Genomic DNA, 19,565 nt, shown 5'->3' with positions numbered 1-19,565 from the left:
GCCAGGGCTGGTACTCCAGACTCCGTCTCTGTGTTTGTTTGTAGGAAGGAGCAGGTTTTCTAGGGCTGGGAGTTAGTGAGTGTAAAAGAGGCTACGCTGAGAGTGAGAGATAATAAAAAACAAGATTGAGTGACCTTTTTATAACTGGCGAGGAGAACCAGATTGTTCTGTGGATGTTGGCGGCAGGAGGAGGGAAGAAAATGGCTGAGAATTGATCAGAGATTGCGCTGGCCAGACGTGGGACTTTTGAGAGGTGCTGAGGGAAAAAGGGAGGTGGCAGAGGCGTAGAAGTGAAAAATATAGGAATACAGTTTCTCTGCTGAGCAACGTAGCTGCTGCTGTTGCTGGTGGTGGTGTTTGCATTTCAGCAAGGGTTAAAAAAGAAGAGTGAAAATAAAAGCAGCTGGTACAGGCTGTCAGGGAAGCTAAACTTTGCTTTTGGAGACGGTGGAGGCAGGGTTTGAGGTGAGGCAATTCGGCAAAGCACGGCTGAGCTAGAGGAGGAGGAAGGGGGAGGGAGGAAGTGGGCTTCGAGCTGCTTCCTGTAGTCTGAACGTTGCTATCTGAATCGAGAGGCAGGCTGGGTGGAGACTGAGCTGGGCTGTGCGTTGGAGCTGCTGTCAGCTGGAGCAGTGCTAGGGAGTAAGTGGCCGTGTGTGAGTGTGTGTGTGTGTGTGTGAGAGTCGGGGTGTGTGTGGCTACTCCAGGAGACCGTATCGGAGAACACCAGCCCAGGCAAGACCACAGACAGACACAGGAGAAGGTAAGAAGAAAGCTCATTTCTTAATTCTTTACATCATCTCCAAAGCCCCATCTTTCTCTTCTTTTTTTTTTTATCTTATTAGCAGAGCGCTTCAGTATAACAGCAGCTGTGGTGTCTTTCTGTACAGTCATCAATTTGCTTGCATCGCATCATGATATAAAATGCAATGGCTGGAATAATTCTGCTGCTACTGTAGGTATTATTAAATGGAATACCCTTTTGGTCTTTTATTTTAGTCCGTATAGGAATAAATATGTATTTTCTCCATTTCTTCAGGGTTTCAGGTGTTTTAGTGTGCATGTGTGTTTATTTTAGGGTGTGGGGGTGTTGGTCTGTTACTTTGTTGTTTTTCTTTCAGCAATATTTTGCTACATGAACTTAGCTTTACAGATGTGACTTATGTGTCGTTCTATATTAACATAGTGGGGTGGCTTGTCTATAGAAGATGAATGCTCAGAGGTGTGCCTAGCCTGGGCTGCTGCCAGTGTCCATCCACAATATAAAACTGAATAAAATGAACCCTGTTAGGAACCATACTACACTACTAATCCAAAGTGCAAAATAGAGCAAAGAAAATGAATTACCCTGCTTGAGCATGGTGGGTTTTAGTGTGTAATTTGGAGTGTGAGGAAATAGCAGCATCTGTTCTAGAGAATTTGCATGAATGAAGGATGGGAGAGGCTTGGAGAGGGAGAGAAAAGATGCCTGAGTAGGAATGGGAACATCCAAGAGGAATCCCCAGGAATCCCTGGGTTTCCTATTCTTTTAAGAAAAATGTGAAATGATCATGCCGTTCGAGGAATTGCCCAGAGCTGGGAAGACACTGTTGCAATGCTGCATATTTCTCTAATAATGTTTTTAGAATACATATATATGAATGTGTGTGTGTGTGTGTGTGTGTGTGTGTGCCTGTGTATTGTTATGCATTGGGTATTTTATTTGCAGTTTCATTTTATTAAATAATAATAATTGGTTGGTTTCAGAATTTGTTGTGCTCTTTATTATTAATTTAAGCTTCGATCTTAGCCTACAATGCTTCAATCAACAAGGCTCCACAATTGTGCAAGTGAGATGCAATGTTAGACACCACAGTGTTTCTGTAATTCTGTTTGATTGTGTTGTACCTCTGATTACCATTAGTGGCTAATTACAATTGTAGCCTGCTGTTTACATAGTGACCACAAAATGAACATGTGGTATTTTCACATGGACAATGGCGGACAACACCAACACGGGTCTGTCGGCTCCAGAGCAGTGTTTTCAGGAGGGAATGTGGAGATGGGTGTGTGCTACAGTTTTGCAAGCAAGGATTGAGAGCAGACTGGAAGTCATTTATATTTTTTTTCCCCAAAATTAATTTCTATTCGCCTATTTGGTGGCCTCGCCTTGAACAGCAGGGCTTCCTATTTTTACAAGAACATGATTGTTTGAAATCCAGGAGAGAAAAAGAAAGAAAAGAAAACAAGGGAAAAAGTTCATGGCTGTGTGGGATTAATGTACACCCAAAAGGGAGAATTAAATTTCAATGTAGTGTGTGAGGTCTAGGCAAATCACATTCTCACTACCAGGTGCTGCAGAAGGAATGTAATAAGGTGCATGGATAGCACACAAAATAGTGTTTGTGTTTGCACTGGGGGTGTGAGGGCCAGTGAGACAGTGAGGCAGTCATGCACAGTGAGCTGGTGGTGTCCACTGTTCATTTTTCACAGTTGCCACAACCTCATCCATCTTCCAGATAAATCAGACAATGAATAATCGGTGTTAATAGCCTGGAAGTTGTGGATCTTCCAGCTCTCCAATTGGAAATCCGTACACTTTCTCAATACATCCGACAGGTGGAAATACTTATTGGGATTTGTTTGGGAATGTTTATAAATGAAATGTAAAAGCTATTGAGATGCTCAATATTTACTAGCATAAGGTGCAACTGAAATGTAATATGTTCCCAAAGACTCCCTAAAAGGGCTAAAATTAAGGAAAAGATTCTACAGACCTTTCAAAGTTTACTAGTGCTCTTTCATATGTGCCTTAAATGCCCCCAAAATAGACAACTTTGTGTTTTGTAATGAGTTATGCCTGAAGTTTGTCTTATTGTACTTTTCCTGCCAGACCTGTGTGAGTCTGATTGAATTTTATTTGTCCGTATTGTTTTAAATTGAAATAAACCTCAGGATGGGGAATGTTTGCTCGCAGCTTTGGTTTTCTCCTAAAGCTATTGCTTATTTTTAGTTTTGTGTATTTTAAACTCAATAACTGGAACTAGGAGGGACTGTGCAATAGTGCATATGTCCTGATGTTATCTGTAACTAACTGTGCCTTTGTAGCTGATCTGAGCATGTTTGGTGTTGGTTTCCGAAAAAACAAATTAACTCTTTAATCGTGCCTGAGTCATTGCTCTTTGGTCACACATACACAAGAAAAGAAAAGGTGCACAGTTGTTTGAACCCATGTGTAGATTCAGAAGAATAGGGGGGAAATCAAGACAATACATTTCATTTTAGAACCACACAATAAAGATTAAAAAAAGGTTACGCCTGGATTTATTTTATTAGCAGTTTTCAGATCAAGAACAGATTATCTCTGCGTGTGGATTATTTAAAACTGTTAGGGAAGAAGTGGGATTAAAATGACACCCTGACAGGCTGTCAACGCCTCACCGCTCCCCTTTACAGTGCAGGAAATTGAATGTATCTGTCTAAATGAGTTGTGTGTTGGACTCAAGCTTCCATTTCAAATCTGAGACCCAAGAGCTGTAGTGTAAATCAGTGTGGATAATTAATTAACCACTGACCCTCTCACCATTCCGGACAGTAAGCAATACAGAGGTTTGTAGTTTACTTATTGTGTCTGGAAGAGACTGTTGAAAGTCTCAAATGTCAGGAGTCTTTTTTCATTTTCACACCTTTGCTCACTTTAGCACAAATTGTGGTTTCTTGTTCTTTTGGCTTATGTCATAGACAAGTGTGTTGTTTATTGGTAGATATAAAGATAGTTTGAATGCCCTGTTCTGTTCACATGTATACATGAGAAGCAAACAAACAAAAAGATTAAATAAATTGGATTGTAAATCCCAAAGAGCTGAGATGCATCCATCTGAGGATAACATGTGGCGCTTCTGGGCTGCCAATCAGTCACGTCGTTTGTGGCCGAAAAGAGTGAGATAGTGGTTACTAAATGTACAAGGTGAAGAGCCACTATCTATCTATCTATTTTTAGCCTGAAGGAGAGAATGCTTCCGTTTACACGAAGATGCCCCTGCCAAAACACCACACGACACTTGGCAGTGGAAAGCAGGAGCCTATGCGAAGATAAAAGTAAAAGACACAAAAAGCAGCTTATGAGGGATGGTCTTAAGCTTGCGCTGAGCAACCACCAATCTTCCGGTGTATAGCGTGCTGTGAGGAAATGAAGATCGGAATCAAGCAGAATCGATAATCATCTATCTGTGCAGTTCCTGGCAGTGCCAGCTCTCCGGCAGTAGGCACAGCTGTGAACGAGTGCCTGCACCCCCTCCCCGAGTGACCCTGCTCCCACTAAGGCAGCAGGGAACCCGTAGTTGCTTGAACTTCATAGGGGAGGTGTCATTTTCCCTGTACACAGTGTGGTTGACCTTCCAACAGAGATCAATCATACTTTTCCTTCCTTGTGTAAATTCATACACATGATTTATGTAGATGAATACCTGTTTTTTAAATACTTAAATGAAAAACAAAACCTAGATGTGCCTTGTACACAAATGCAAATAGATCTAGCCCAGGAGAAACAGTAAGGGACTGGGCTCATCATCTCTTTAGTTCTCATTTAAGTGTTCCCTGATCACAAGAAAAGATTCCTCATGGAGTTTCATCATTCCCTCCTAGGATAGTGGAATCTGTTTAAATTTTTCAAGTCCCAGCTGTCCCCACGGAAGTCGATATTAAAACTGTAAGGTGCTTTGTGACTTCAGCAAAACAGTTATGAGTTGACAACTAATCTACTGACTGATCCATTCAAACCTGTTTCCTCATCAATTAATGCGGTTCCAGTATCGCAGGTTTCAAATTCGCAGGAAGCAGATTAGAGAGATGTATAAACCACAGCAGCAAGCTAAAGGACATCTTTCACTCAGGGGTGCTTTAATTAATTTGTTTAATGAATCCCTTTTTCCCCGAGCAGAGCGGCTCGCTTCCAAAGCACAGAGCTCCCAGATCTGTAGTCACAGATTTCAGTAATGAATTCCACAGATGCCTGGGCTAGGCCACAGACAACGGATCTGAGAGGGGAAACGGTCAGATGCATATCTTTTCAACCACACTAGACTGAAATAAATGTCGTTCTTAAACACAAACACGAACACAACAACACACTTAGACTGGTTTTTGTTTTTGTCCGTGCGGTTTGGGGTTCCCACCCATAGCGTCATACATGACAGATCCCTCTTGCAGCGTGAATATAGACAGACAGTACTTCCCAGAAACCAAAACTCAATCACAAGAATAAATGTAATGGCCACACCCACGCCACCACTCGCACACAGCCATACCCACAGTCTACAATTAACAGTAGCAGTTGATGTAGTATCAATACTAGGTGTAATGGTAAATGCACACCTGATCACATTTTCAACAGATACAGAGGAGAATAAACACAATGAATATGCCTTCTAAAACAAAATGCTGTAATGAAAGCCAAGGCTGTAGTCACATCAACCGTTCTTCTATGCCGTGTGGAAAATCTCATATTCAATCAGCCCATTTTTGATCCATTTGAGGTGAAAGAGAAAAGCACACAATACAAACACTTGATGTGCAATTTCACATATTCCCTTTCCATCTCTTTCCTAGCTTAGGTTTGAACCCAAAAGGCTTGTGCCTTCTGTGAAACAAATTACAACGAAGAAACATCACCTTCCCCAGCTCCCCTGGGTTTTTCCTTGGCAGCACCCAAGGTGTCAATCCAGTCTGCCGGGATTAAAGAGGGTCAGGGATCAATCTTTCTCTTAGCCATCTGGAACGGGCAAAATTAATAATTAATCTATTCATTTGAGAGCTGAGGTGCCAGGCCATGCTCTCCTTCCTGATGGACTGGAGCAGCTGAGCTCTACTGAGGCCTCCAGAGCAACTGTAATCCACCGCAGCCAGGGGACGGGGGACCTGTCAATCAGTGGCATTACCGCTGCTTTTTGATGTTAAATTATTGACCTCCACGTGCGGCTCTATGTTATTAAAAGCAAAACACAGAATTACCTCCTGTAACTTAGCAACCAACATAGATATTCTGATGTTGAGTCCTCTTTGTTCGACCATAATGGTTCCATTTTAAGCTGCAAAAACACAGCTCTGTTGGTTCAGAGCTCTATCCCTGTCCTTGGTAATGTGGACCAGCTCAGCTCCAGCACAATACCTCACCTTGGAATTTGGCTTTAAACCACACAAAATGGCCAAAGTCAATTCCTTTGATATCAGCTCTTTTTTTTCCCATTTTCTGCAGCACAAGGAAAACCGCATTGGCGTCCCCACAGGAGTTAATATTTCACAATGTTTTCCGGTGACCAGAGTGCACTGTAGGCCGATTAGCCAGCCACAGCTCACATTATTCCTCCATCAATACACAGACACGACAACTCGCAGATAGTTCACTTCCACATGAGAAGCCATCATGGTAATGCCCGTGCAAATTTAAACCAGCGTTTGAAACCACCGGCGATTTCATTACAGTTTGCACAGCCTTCGTTCCTGGCTGTCTGATCCTGACAGATACATTTTTATTAAGAAATTGGTTGAAGTCAAATGTAAATTACTGTAATACGGGTTCACCTTTGGAGAGGAAAAAGCCTGTGTCCTGGCAGTGATTTCTATTGTATCTGGCCTAGTGTAATGTAGGGGATTTTTCTTGGTACAGGACAGCGATCCCAGTGGGCATTGTCAGCACGTGGGGGGGGGGCGGATTCCTCAATGTCTCTATTGAGGCCAGAGGTCTGAGGGCCTTTGTCTGCTAACAAAGAGAGAAATCACGAGCTTCCACGCTTATCTCCGTTGTCCAGCTCCTATTGGAGAAGTGTGGCTTCTATAGTGAAGGAAACATTGGGGCTATCTCTCAGTTTCCCTCGTCTACATTTACTTGGGCTAGAAAACAGTTCAGCTGTGTAGAAATGACTAAAAGTATGACACACACACTGTCTTATTTATGTTAATCCCCCGTATTATAAATGGCCCCCATATGCTGCTTGGAATATGTTAACAACATGGAAAATGGCAAGATGGCACCTAGCTGTGAGGCGGATTTGTGAAGACATAAGGGCACATATTTATAATCCTTTCTGTCACACACACGAGCGGTGTCAGTCATCACATGTATTGCCTTTCACACGCACACTGTTACATGTCAATTTGGAACATGACAGTAACTTTTTTTCCCAGTGAAACACACTCATCTTTTGATGAAATAGTTCTCCCCTTTTATAATGGGCGATTTTTTAATTTGTTTTTTGGTTTGTTTTTGGATCATATCCAGAGAAGGTGATTCCTCGGCAATGAACTCCACTCCAGAAAATCAGGTTTATAATTTGCAACGAGTGGAATATAGACATGACCACCGCCGAGCACTGGGCCTGTTCGCAGGAAGGAATCCCATCAGTGGATATCGGCAAAGGGTGAAGAGGAATTATTTAGTTAATCTGGCTTCCAAAATGAACACGATGAGCATGTTTTTACAGCACCGATTGTACGCAATGATGTGGCATTGAGGACAGTGCAAGAGCCTGAGCTGGTCAGAGCGTCTCTGGGAGAATGGCACCAGCTGGCAGCTCCAGGCCATCTGACTCGGCCCTGTCTGTCAGACCCATTCCCATACATCCCCAGCCAAGGCAGTGATACAGAGTTATACATCATACATGTTGCTCTTCCCCTTGAAAGTCCCTTACTATTAAACCTGAATTCAATCTCAGAAATGTGGTTTATGAAACACCAGCGACTGTTTAAACGCTTATCTGTGTCAGAGGCTGGATGGACACACTGTTTTCAAATGGGTGGGGTGAGGGAAATTGAAATTTTTTTTAGATTATGATGATTTGATGATGATTATTTTCGTGCAAAGCAAATACTTGTCCATTGTGACAATTCACTGTGTCATTCTGCAGAGTTATGTACACAGTACCTTGAAATGTTAGTCATTATCATTAATCCAGTTGTTTTTGTATGTAGGTTGACTCAGAAGTTTGGGATTTTGATTTATGGGTGTGGAATTCCCTTCTCAATCTCAGGCTTGCAGAGAAATTGGCCCATTTATCAGTCTCAGATAAAATATCACAGACCCATGAAAAATATATTCATCCAACAGCCCAGAAACAGTTTTGGACACTCTGGAGCCTGTGCTGGGAGGAAAACATAAACTAACAATGCTGTTACTGCATTGTTGTGAGAGAACGGCAGTGGAAATTAACAATGCGGCGCGTATGTTTTCACCTTTGGAATCGTTTTAGCTCAAGCTGCTCTTTTCTATTTAGATTTCAGATGAACATCACACAAATAATACTCCCGTGCCAAGATTCCAGAGGGATTGGGGTTTGGTTTTAGAAAAATGTTCTTTGTTATACCATGTTAGGGGCTAAAATTGCTTCGAGCCTTTGGGGGAAAACAGTTATTTCTTTTTATTCCAGTTAAGTCTTAAAATCAAGGACAAAAGCTATTTAGATTAGTAGATTTATCTAAATTACGTCTATTAAAAAAATCTAAACAAAAACATTGAGATACACACCCTTTTTAGACATTTAAAAACCAGCGAACCATTTTATAAAACAGTTGCCTGACTTCAATATTAATTTGATGAAATTGCATTTTAGCGCCAAACTTTTTAGACCGCTTAACCACGTGTTACCTTTAATAGTCCGCTTTGCATCGAATCCCAGTCATAATGATGAAGCCTTTGGTCAAAATGGTTTTATGGATGACAAAGCCCAACAGCCTGACTGAAAATGTAATTGGTATGCATGGATCGGAGCTGGTAGCTGAGCTCTAAAGACTCTGCTTTCTTTTTAAATAAAAGAAATCAAGCAGAAACTGCTGACTGAACTGCAGCCCTAAGCTGGATTGGGTTGTCAGCAGACAAGGTGAATGGTGAGATCTGAGAACTGCACGGTGTGTGTGTGTGTATGTATGTGTGTGTGTGTATGTGAGTGAGTGTGTGTCTCTAACACTTGGGTCTAGAGATGCCCAGAGGTTTACCTGAGCAGGGTGTGTGCTTTCTGGTGTATCTGATAGTGAGACCTAAGTTTAAATTCCCACATTTCTTCTGCTGCTGCTCCTGTTCAAATGAAAAGCACTTGTTACAGTTAGTAAACAAATCTAGCATTTCTCTTCTGTGCAGTGCTCTTCTCACACAAATGAGAGGTGATGCTCACTTCTGCCATCCACCAAATTCATTATTCACACTTCACGTTCTCCTCCAGCCCCCTGCACCGTGGTCTGGACATATAGACACAGCTGAGTGGATTTACAGGGTTTCTGCTCCAGCAAAAATGTCATCCAGTGAAACACCTTCAACAGGCCGACACCGCGTTCGTTCTAGATTTACAAACATTTGTATCCGGAAACGCTGGAGTACGAGTTTGGGAGTTTGAAAAGACTGCATTTCGTTTTTTAGTTTTCTTATGTATCAGTTATCATTGAAACATATGTAGAAACCCTGTAGGACTGTAGACTGGCCTTCGGTAAGTGAGAAACTAAGAATGTATTACAGTAATTCAAAGTAAGTTATATATCTTTTTCAAGCAGATCTAAGAGCTGCACAGAATTACAAAAGATCTACCACAGCAACTTGGACAGTGTTAAAGGAAAGGATTCATATCATAGCAGAGGGATTTTCTTTGTTTCTAGCTTTGGTGTTTAAAACAAAACCAGGTGTTTCTCTCAATTAGCCACCAGGTAATTGCAGGTAATTGCGGTACAACAGGTGGCTTTACCCCAGTCTGAGCAAACAAGCCTCTGTTGATGTTTTAAAAGGCCTAAATAAGGCCCGGTGGGAGGCAAAGCTTTTAATACCTCTGTAATAAAGAGCAGAGTGCAGTCACAGGGGAGCCGGCTGTCATTTGTTCAGCACCTTGTTTTTTTGTTTAGAAACAGAAATCTTTTTCTTGTAAGGGAATGGCTAAACTAAAAAATTATAGTCTGGTTCCACGTGAATGTTCTCACTTCTTGTAATAGAATATGTTGTCAGAAAAAATGGAAGACGTTAAATTAAATGCAATTCTGTTTGCTCTCTCGCTACTTTAGATGCAAACCGTATGCCTTGAACTGCCTTTTTGAGATATACTTAGAGAAAAGCATAACATATTAATGTGTTTAAAAATATAACAAGAACAACAAAAATAATAATAAGATAGAAGATGATGACAAAAATGGTTACCCAGCTCAGGCGTCCTTCCTGAGTTAAATCCGAAAAGAAGTAGACAGTTCTTCACATAAGAGTATAAGAGTGCTTTTTAACACCTCGTGGAAGTTATATAAGAGTGCTCTGAGTCTTGAGTCTGTGCCGCCAGGCCTCACTGCCCGTGCAGCCAAGGGGTTTCCTGTCCACTGGAGGAGGGACAGAGAGCATTAAATGGAAGTCCCCACAGACACAAGGACCATGAGCTATATTTAGTAAGTTGCATTTCTGGCCATCAAAAGTTTACCACCCTGTTTTTTTTAATGTTGCACTTTTAAAGCAACACTCTCAAAGATTTATGTGACACTTTGCTAATTGTAAATGTAGTGTGGTATGAAATGGTTTTCTAAAAAAAACTGAGCTAGTTGCTTGACAGCGATGAATCAAACACTGATGCATAACCGTACTGATACAAATATTTACTTAAACTAGATGTTTTTCATTAATAAGCATTAGTATTAGCTGGAATATTAATTTCACTAACATGTCCAATGTATGTTGCCAAAATATATGAGGGGGGAAACATGTTAATACAGCCAAAACAAGTTCAAACAATTTTACAGTGAGAGGAATTGTAATCAGAAAATAACATCCCCTGTCTCAACGTATTCTTTAACATTGCCATTGTGTTTTTTTCTCCTTGTGTTGAAATGTGGATCCCAAGAGCTGTAGTCCCCAAAATTACCTATGAATAGAAATGGCTCTACTGGTTTATTTCGAGCATAAACATTCTCTAATCTTCACTTCAGCATCTATGTATTTTCAAAAAAGTTGCTTGGCAGCAGTTTTCGTCCCACATGATGCTTCCACTGATGGATACGCCTCTTATCCATGGTGTTTTGTCTTTCCAGTCTGAGTATTAAATGTCACTATGTTGAATTCTCTGGAATGTTCAGTTCACTGTTTTTGCCAAATCTGTGACACTCTTTCCCTTGACACATTTCCACGCATCTTTAAGCGCAGCTCCAGTGAACAATCTAGAAGAGGAATGCTAGAGAAAAAGGAACAGAAAATTCCTCTTCATTCAGTTTCACTGAGATGGCAAAATAATACAAATCTGCAGCAAAGTAGATCAGTATTCAAATGTAATGAGATATTTTAATACCAGGTCATTCACCGATGTAGTTACCTGTTAATGAATCGAGGGTTTGAGGTCATTTGAGCTTTACAGGGTAAATCAGTGCAAAATACACTTGCTCCCTGTTTTACTCAATAACAAACTGTTAACACTTCATGTAGAGAACCACCAATGATTCCAAGGTGTGTTCCGAAAATAGACCATAATAAAAGAACGGCACTTGAGATGGTGTGCTTTCTGCTTAGCGCTGATGGATTTCATAGCACACTACATATGGCACACACACTCTGTCGCCTGTTTGTGTGAACCACTCATTAGATTAACAGAAGCAGTGGGACATGGAGCTCCCCTCCTCTGGGCAGGGTGACGATTCAGCGCGTCGACACAGTGGAAAAATCCATTGTCCCTGGCTCAAGTAACTAAGCATCTGTTATGTGAAAGAAAGTAAGAAAGAGAGAGATCGAGAGAGAGAGAAAGGAAGGAAGGGAAGGCAAAACGAGTAACCTCCTTTTTATCTTCTACTGCTTGGTGATTTTGTTGGTCCCAACCTCTGCAAAACTCTAACCTTTATTTGCTAATATGTCCATGATGAGGTAAGATATGTTCTTTTTTTTGTTGTTGTGATGATTCGAAATCTGTTTGGTCTTGGGCTGACAACCCCTGGAGCCCCAGTTGAAGCACAGTAGAGTTTAATAGATTCACTTTGGCGCTCTGACAAAATCTGTCATAATTGCTTAGACTGTGCTGTGGTGGGGCAGTGCTGGGTGTCTGTGGTTCACCCATTCCTAATGGAGCAGAGAGGAGAAGCCGGCCTGCTTTCCCCTCCACTCACTGATACTCCTGTCATCAACGTGATATACACTGTCCAGCCCAGCGCCAGCATGAACTCATGGCTTCCCTATAAGGCAAGGAAGTGACTCTGAGGAAGCCCTCAAAGAAACAGTTAATGGCTCTATTAGCTTGAGTAAGCAGAAGAGCCCACCAACCTCTTCAGATGAGTAAAAAGTTGGTGGAGGGATCTTATGTGGTAGAGCCACAGTTTAAAGGCATTGAGCCAAGAATAAAACACTTAATTAATTCATCTACTAGTAAATGACTGTAATTCTTCCATTTAAAGCTCACTCCCAATTCTCTAATGTGTGAAGGATGTTTTTTTAATTATAATTGTATTGATTGATATTCTGTTTCATGCAGGAAGTAATTTCTGTGACGTCGCCCTCTGTAAGACATTAGCAATAGAGGATCTTCCAAGTGGCCAAGGAGTAGCTGATGTTTTGGGGTTTGTCATGTATATGGACTCAGACTCCCACAATATCATTGCTCCTCCAGTGACTCATAACGTATGACTGTCACATGACATGAGGGCCAGTACGTCAGTGCGACTGAATAATAAATTCATACCCAGCAAAGAAGAGGCTAAAAATACTCCAATGAGGCTGATGTGTTGCAGCATGTTGTCCCTGAGCAATCAACAGACCCCCAGATGCTTCCACACTGTCACCCCCGCCCCCTTCCCCCAGCATCTTATTCCAGACAGGATCTTAAGAGCCAGACTTACAATTTGTCAATGTCAGCCCCTTCAGCTCCCAATATGTGCACAGAAACAGTAATGAATACTCTCTTTCTGAATTTGGCCTTCGACAGAATTGAAATTGTGCTCTTAAATATGGCAGTTAATTCAGCTATGCAATGTTTAAGCACTAAACTGCAACCCTGAATTTTCTTTTCCCCCTCAGAGAAGCCTTGATTATTCCAAAAATACATTGATATCACTGGAAATGCATATACAGGTTGAAGGAGATGGAAGAAATGGCCTCCGACATGTTCTTGTAGAAATGGTTCCCCTTTCATTGTGTGTTTCTGCTCCATGAAATTGTCGTTTTCTCATTTTCATATAATCTTGTGCAGGAAAGTAAAGTGAAGCATGTTTTTTGGTTCCTGCCTTCTCTTTTGTAACTAGCTTGGAGAAGACGTTGTTAAAGAACTAGTTTTTCTTAGTTTTCCTTTCTTTTTGGTAGGGAGAATGAAGGAAAGGGTTTTCCCATCTGGCTTGTATTTGCCTCTCATTTTAAATGTTTCCATGTGTTTCATAGAGCCAGTAATTCTTCATTTAGCTCTGGGGCATATTGTTTCAGTAAAGCTGAGCACACTGAAAAAATAAAAGTAAAAACTGTATGTCAAAGTGCTTGCAAAATCTAGGTTTTAACATGCATAATGATTTTTAGCTAAATACACTCTTCTTACAGTATATGCATAGTTTTTTATATATGTTATATACTGCTGGATAGTGTCAAATGCTAATTTGGAGTTGGGTTTTGGTTTTCTGTCCTTGTGAAGTACAGCACTTTCAGCTGACGTGCCATATTTCAGTGAGGGAAGTGCTGAACGATGAGTGTTGAGTTTAGGTATCACTGCTAGAGGAACCTGATCGATAAATATAATAGAGCCCGGGGAAGAGCTGGGGGGAGAGAAGGTGCGAAGTTCACTCTGCTGCTATAAAACCTGTCTTTCAGAAATGTATGTTGACATTGAGAACCGAGCTCTGTGGAGCAGCAGGACCGCAAGCAACAGCAGGTACAAATATGCGTTTCCATCCTCTTCTCCCTTTCCCGCGTAACAGGACGTGTGTTTAGAACAGGCTGCAAGTCTCAAACGAGGAGCTTTGGCCTCTTTGATATCTCTTTACTCCACGAATGAACGTGGGAATAACCTCATGACATAAGAACACAGCATCATGGTAGAATCTGGCACTTTTGTGTTTCCTAGCTTTGTTTGCCGTGGTGTTTCTTTTCAGTGTCAAGCAGAATGTGTGCAGCGAGGATGTGATTGTTGGCATGTGCTTAAGCTGTTTCTTTGCTCAACGTTTTACCGAAGCACAAGAATAGCATATGAAGAGCTGGCGTGAGCCGTGTATTTCCTCATTTTTATTTTAGTGTTTTCATTAGGTATTCAAAGCGTAGGAGATTCTGTTTTGAGACTTGCACATTCTTCTATGTGAGCTGTGCTTCCTTGCAATGACTTTAATTACCACTCCCAGGGTCTCGTAATGTGCCTTAGAAGAGTTGTGTTTTCATTCGGAAGAACTAGGAAGTTGTCACTTTGATTATATCAGCCTGTTTTTGAGATAAGGCGATGCACATCTGGATGAGGGGAAACAAACCAACTTTAATGCTGCAGTGGCCCTTTAACTGGAGAAACTCTGTTTGAGAGTCTTGTTTCCATATATTTGTGTACAATGTCTACAATCCCATCGTGAATGGTGTTATTTATAGGAGGGATGACACCTGGCTTTCTGTGTTTATCTGTCTGTATGTTTACCACCTTATTCAGTAATTAAATCTGGTTCTTGGTGGTCTGTGTAAAGGGGGACATTTTGTACATTAACTCATTATGGTGACATAACCCCACTGTGCAATCAGTAGAGTGTAAACCTGCTGCTATCTTGGCATGGCGGTATATCCTGTGCTGGTTGTAGCTGTGTGGTGCGCAGAAGTGGGCTACACACTACACTTGCATTAGTCCCCTTGTTCAATGTTCACGTCCTAGCATCCCAGCTCTGCTAAAAGTTGTGCTTGATTTATATCTAAACTAGTGTAGATGTGGGCTGAGAATGATATCCTCAGCTAAGTGATACTACATGTTATCCAGTCAGGACCATGTGTAAAGAACCTATGAGTTGCATTAAAAGAGATGTACTACCTCTCACAAAGATTTACAGAGATTAAACTGTGTCAGTGGTGGAGTGGTTTATTAGATCAGATCTTAGACGTAAGAATATATCAAGAAAAATAAGGTCCTAGAATAAATAATAGGGCTAATACAGACTGTATGATACTCATTTAAAACTGCAGTGGTGGTCTGTGTTTCATTATGGGAAGCCATTAGAGAAAGAACAGAAAAAAGTGTGTCAGTGGAAAATCATCAGAAACTCAGATCTGTTCAGTGTAAGGAAGTGAGGTGAATCTAATCAATACTGACAGGCTTCCCGAGTTCCTCTAAACAACAGGCATATCAATGGCCCCAGCTGTACAGTGTAGGACCCCTGTAGAAACCAGTAGGACCAAATCGAAGTGAGAGGAAGGCAGTGCGAGGGGAGCCCTCGGGGGGGCTTTCTGTTGTCGACCCCAGACAGAGACACAGTGACAGTGCAAACACATCCTGCTGAGCCGTCTGTGATCTCTCCTGGCAGTCAGTAATAGCAGGTGTGTCAGCGGATACATCAATATTAATATTCGAACAACATGCTGAGCCTTGTGTTTCTCAAGTGCAACCTAATAAAGGGAGGGCTACAGTATTTATTAATATCATTTGTCAGGACCAATGTAGAAATCAGCCAATGCATGATACACCATATGTATGTACTGGACACTAGATAATACTTTAAGTATAAGATAATACTTTAAGTCTGTTACTTCAAGTGTAACATAGATTTAGAAAACTAATAACGCATTATCAGACATTAAAGACTGCTTGGGCCTGAGATGAACAGCCACAAAGACCATCATTTCCATCAGGCCTTTTGCTTACATGCTTGAGCAGTGTGTGTGTAGAATTGCAAGAGTTAAACAAAAGGTGCATGCGATCTGATCTTCTGCCATCACTGCTATAAGTCAAGCTGATTCTAGTGCCAACATTCACAAGCGTGCAATTACTTCTTTCCATTCAAGAACTGTCAGCCACGAACTCAAAATCAGTCTGAGTTTCACTGCCACCTGGTGTTGAAAACAAGGAGTGGGAGCTGTGTTAGGTAAAGCTGGGAAAGCATAGCATTGATATTACAGACTGGCACACGAATACAAGAATTTAACACTTTAAAAAATATCCTATTGATCCCCATGGTTATGTTTTTCTGCTTTGTTTTTCAGTGGCAGGGAGCTTTTGGAAAAGGAAGCTGTAAGTGTTGACAGATCCACCTCAACTACAGGCAACTACGCCTCAGGATCTGGTAAGACTAAACTCCTCTGAATTTGCTTGCTGGAATCTTTCTGAGCAATATGTTGACCCATTGAATGAAAGCATTGTTTGTGATCTCTGCTGATGGAGCCCACATCTGTGAATGAGAAGGTCAGTGGTTCTCTCCACGCTCTCTCTTCACTGACACGCATGCACTACACTACGCTCTGAATGTTTATATTCGCTCCTTGTGCCTCAAGCTTCAGGGCTAACACATGCATGGTCACGTAATGCTGTAATAAACTGTACTGATGATGGTTCATGCTCAATAGAAATGTTTGTGATCTAACCATCTGGAAATGCACCTTTGTTGGGTGTTGTTAACATGGTGTCCCTGTTCTCTTCCAGGTCCAGTGAGAAGACCCTGAAATCAGCAGAATGGCCAGTAACAACACCGCGGGCATTGCCCAGGCCCGGAAACTGGTGGAGCAGCTGAAAATGGAAGCTAACATCGACAGGATAAAGGTGACAAGGGAGAAAATGATTATTATTTGCTGGGGAAACCGAGACACAAACATAAATGCATACTGTTTATGTCATTTATCAGCATTGCCATCTTCCATCCCTTCCCACAATATCTTCACTTGTAAGCAAGTATTTTTTGGGCATTACACTCTGTTGTGCAACCCTTTTGGTATAGATGCACAGAATCAATTAATGGCATTTTATCTAAGAGCGAATAAACATTGCAGGAATTATTCAGCTTTACTCACAACCAACTTCTTCCAATGAAGGCCGAATGATAAGCTATGACTATCTTATTCCAAGATTAAGGCCCAGGTTAACACATTTGACCCACCCACCAATTCTAAATTCCAAAACCAATATAAAACAGTAGATTTAGTTTGAGATACATAGAACTTCTGGTAAATGTTGTGTGGTGAGGGGGGAGTCAAAATTAAGGGTTGGGTGTCACTAACAACTGTACTGCATGCTTGTGGACTTTATGTTAGTTGGTGTAATGGTTTTAAAAGACAAATGTAACTACCAAACATTAATTATTTGTGTTTTGTTTGGTTTTTGACATGGATTTCAGGTATCCAAAGCAGCGGCAGACTTGATGTCTTACTGCGAAGCGCACGCCAAAGAGGATCCATTGCTCTCGCCCGTGCCAGCTTCCGAAAACCCCTTTAGGGAGAAGAAATTCTTCTGTGCCATCCTGTAAAGGCACTGGACGCTGAACATGTAGAATTTTGTAGCCGAGGCACGGCGGACGCCTTCTCAAGTCCTCGCAAACAGTGTGCGATTAAACAAGTAACACATAATTAAAAAAAAAAAAAAAAAAAGTCTGGGCGCTACAGTGGTGTGCATGTTTTAAAGGAATCTTGTGGTTTCAAGGGGAATGAAGACCCTGAAACATGAATTACACAAAAAAGTGAGTCTTCAAGGTGTGTAGGATAGAAGCCCTTATTGACTGATGTAGAGTTGTAAAAAACAAAAAACAGATTAACATTTTGTGGTTCCTTTGAATAAATAAATATATATATATATATATATATATATATTATATACACACACACATAAATACAAGGTGAAGTTTTGATAGATTAATGATAAATACGAAAGTTCTGATAAAGCAAGCTTAACGCTGGGGACGGCATTTTTATTGGAATGTTTTTTAATGTTATGTTTATTTTTTAAGTTTATTGGGTATATTGAAGAGATAGCTTTCTGTTATGTGATAACTTATTTTGGTTATGTACACTTTTTTATTGTATATCAATAGATTAGCAAAACACTTTTTTTAAGATAAAAAGTTTGAGAGAAGTAAGAAGTTTCAAAGAAGTAACTTTCTTTGCAATTACATATCTTAAAAACAGAAAAAGCTGGCTATGTGAGTTTGTTTTCTAAAGATACTAGCTCTCTTTATAACATTTGTATACAACTGCTATTAAGTGACCTGTGTTGTGCTCAGTGCTGTTTGTGGTGATTATATTGCATGGACAAGCTCATCCCTCTTTTTTCTTTCAGTGTTGAGATTGTTAATGGAAAGGCAGTGATGATATATTTCTCTAACCTGGTTGGCCAAGAGTATATTAAACTGACAAAAAGCTCAACAAGACCTGACAAGACTTCTCTGTTGTATCATTAACCTGTTTTACCCAGGCTATGCTTGGTGTGTGTGGTATAGTACCTTCTGTGTTAATGGTTTAAACAGTAGTTGTGCCTCAGTATAACGTTTACCTCACTATACAAGATGAAAAGCTCTATATTCCTGACACTTGTCCTCCATTGCAAACATCTTTTGGAGGTTTTCATGTTTGTCATTTATTATTAACAGGACTTTGCACTGGAGGTGACGTTTAGCACAGGTAGCTTAAATATTGAGAAACCAGCTGGGATTAATGTCAATCAACATCACGTCAAACATCAAGTGATTAATTCTCAGTGCAGGGCTTTTTTCTCTGTATTTATGCAGCGTTACACTTCTTAAGAATATCATGCTCCTGATTTAGTTTTTCCCCACTATTAAAAATCCCTTTTTATTTATTTTTACTTCTCTCAATGTTTTGACTTTTGTGTTAATCATTGTGCAACTGTTTTTAATTCAAACGTGAGAGTCTGAATTCAACTAAGTCAAATTTAGCATCACTTTTATTATGACTCAAGATAGGAACTGGAGTGTTCCTTTTCGTGAAAATGTAAATTGGTTATAGGTCTTCTTAGGTTAGCACCCTTGTGTGGCAAGCTAAGTCATCATACATTTATACTATAATGTACTCTTAAGGTTTAATTTACATATTGCATTTGATTTTGCGTACCATATTACAATAGGATATCATAGGATGTTAAATTCACACATTTCCAAGTGTTGTAATGTCTTCACCCAGGCAACCATACTAATAACCCTGTTGGTTCCTTCCAGAAACAGCTCATTAAGATCCTTGGATTGAAGAGCCGATGGCAACTATAAAAAGAAACATGATCTGATTGCCGTCCTGTTGTTAGGTTCTTATTAGGAAAATTGCTTCTGCCCTCTTTTTATACTCTCTCCAAAAATGTTAGAGATCTTGTAAATATAATACTCTGTACAGTTAGAGAATGAGGTTGAGGAAGAGTGTAGTATTTCTATAAATATTCACCATAAACCAAAGATCAAACACAGTCTATCACAATCATAATCACAAACAGTGTCACAAGGTAATGAACACGTTTTGGTGCATTTATGCTTTTAAATTTTATATTATATATATATATATATATATATATATATATATATATATATATATATATATATATATATATATATATATATATATATAACTGTGCCCCTGTGCTTTTCAGTTATGTTAAAAGACAATAATTATTTAAAAAAAAAAAAGCCATTAAAACCTTCACAATTCATAGATGTACAAAATCCAAAGGATT

The 19,565-nt window shown here is 40.4% G+C and overlaps 1 protein-coding gene across 1 annotated transcript; it reads left to right on the top strand.

Annotated features, from left to right (window-relative positions):
• On the top strand, window positions 1-18,258 carry gng2 (guanine nucleotide binding protein (G protein), gamma 2). Its single transcript, XM_066694478.1, has 4 exons — window positions 1-763; window positions 16,109-16,188; window positions 16,545-16,661; window positions 17,233-18,258. The coding sequence occupies exons 3-4, from the start codon at window positions 16,575-16,577 to the stop codon at window positions 17,359-17,361; spliced, it is 216 nt and encodes a 71-aa protein (XP_066550575.1). The 5' UTR covers window positions 1-763; window positions 16,109-16,188; window positions 16,545-16,574; the 3' UTR covers window positions 17,362-18,258.
• Window positions 18,259-19,565: the final 1,307 nt, after the last annotated feature.

This window comes from Amia ocellicauda, chromosome 21, assembly GCF_036373705.1.
Source record: "Amia ocellicauda isolate fAmiCal2 chromosome 21, fAmiCal2.hap1, whole genome shotgun sequence".
In the NCBI taxonomy this organism is placed as follows: Eukaryota; Metazoa; Chordata; class Actinopteri; order Amiiformes; family Amiidae; genus Amia; species Amia ocellicauda.
This window is presented reverse-complemented; position numbering and strand designations above follow the sequence as displayed.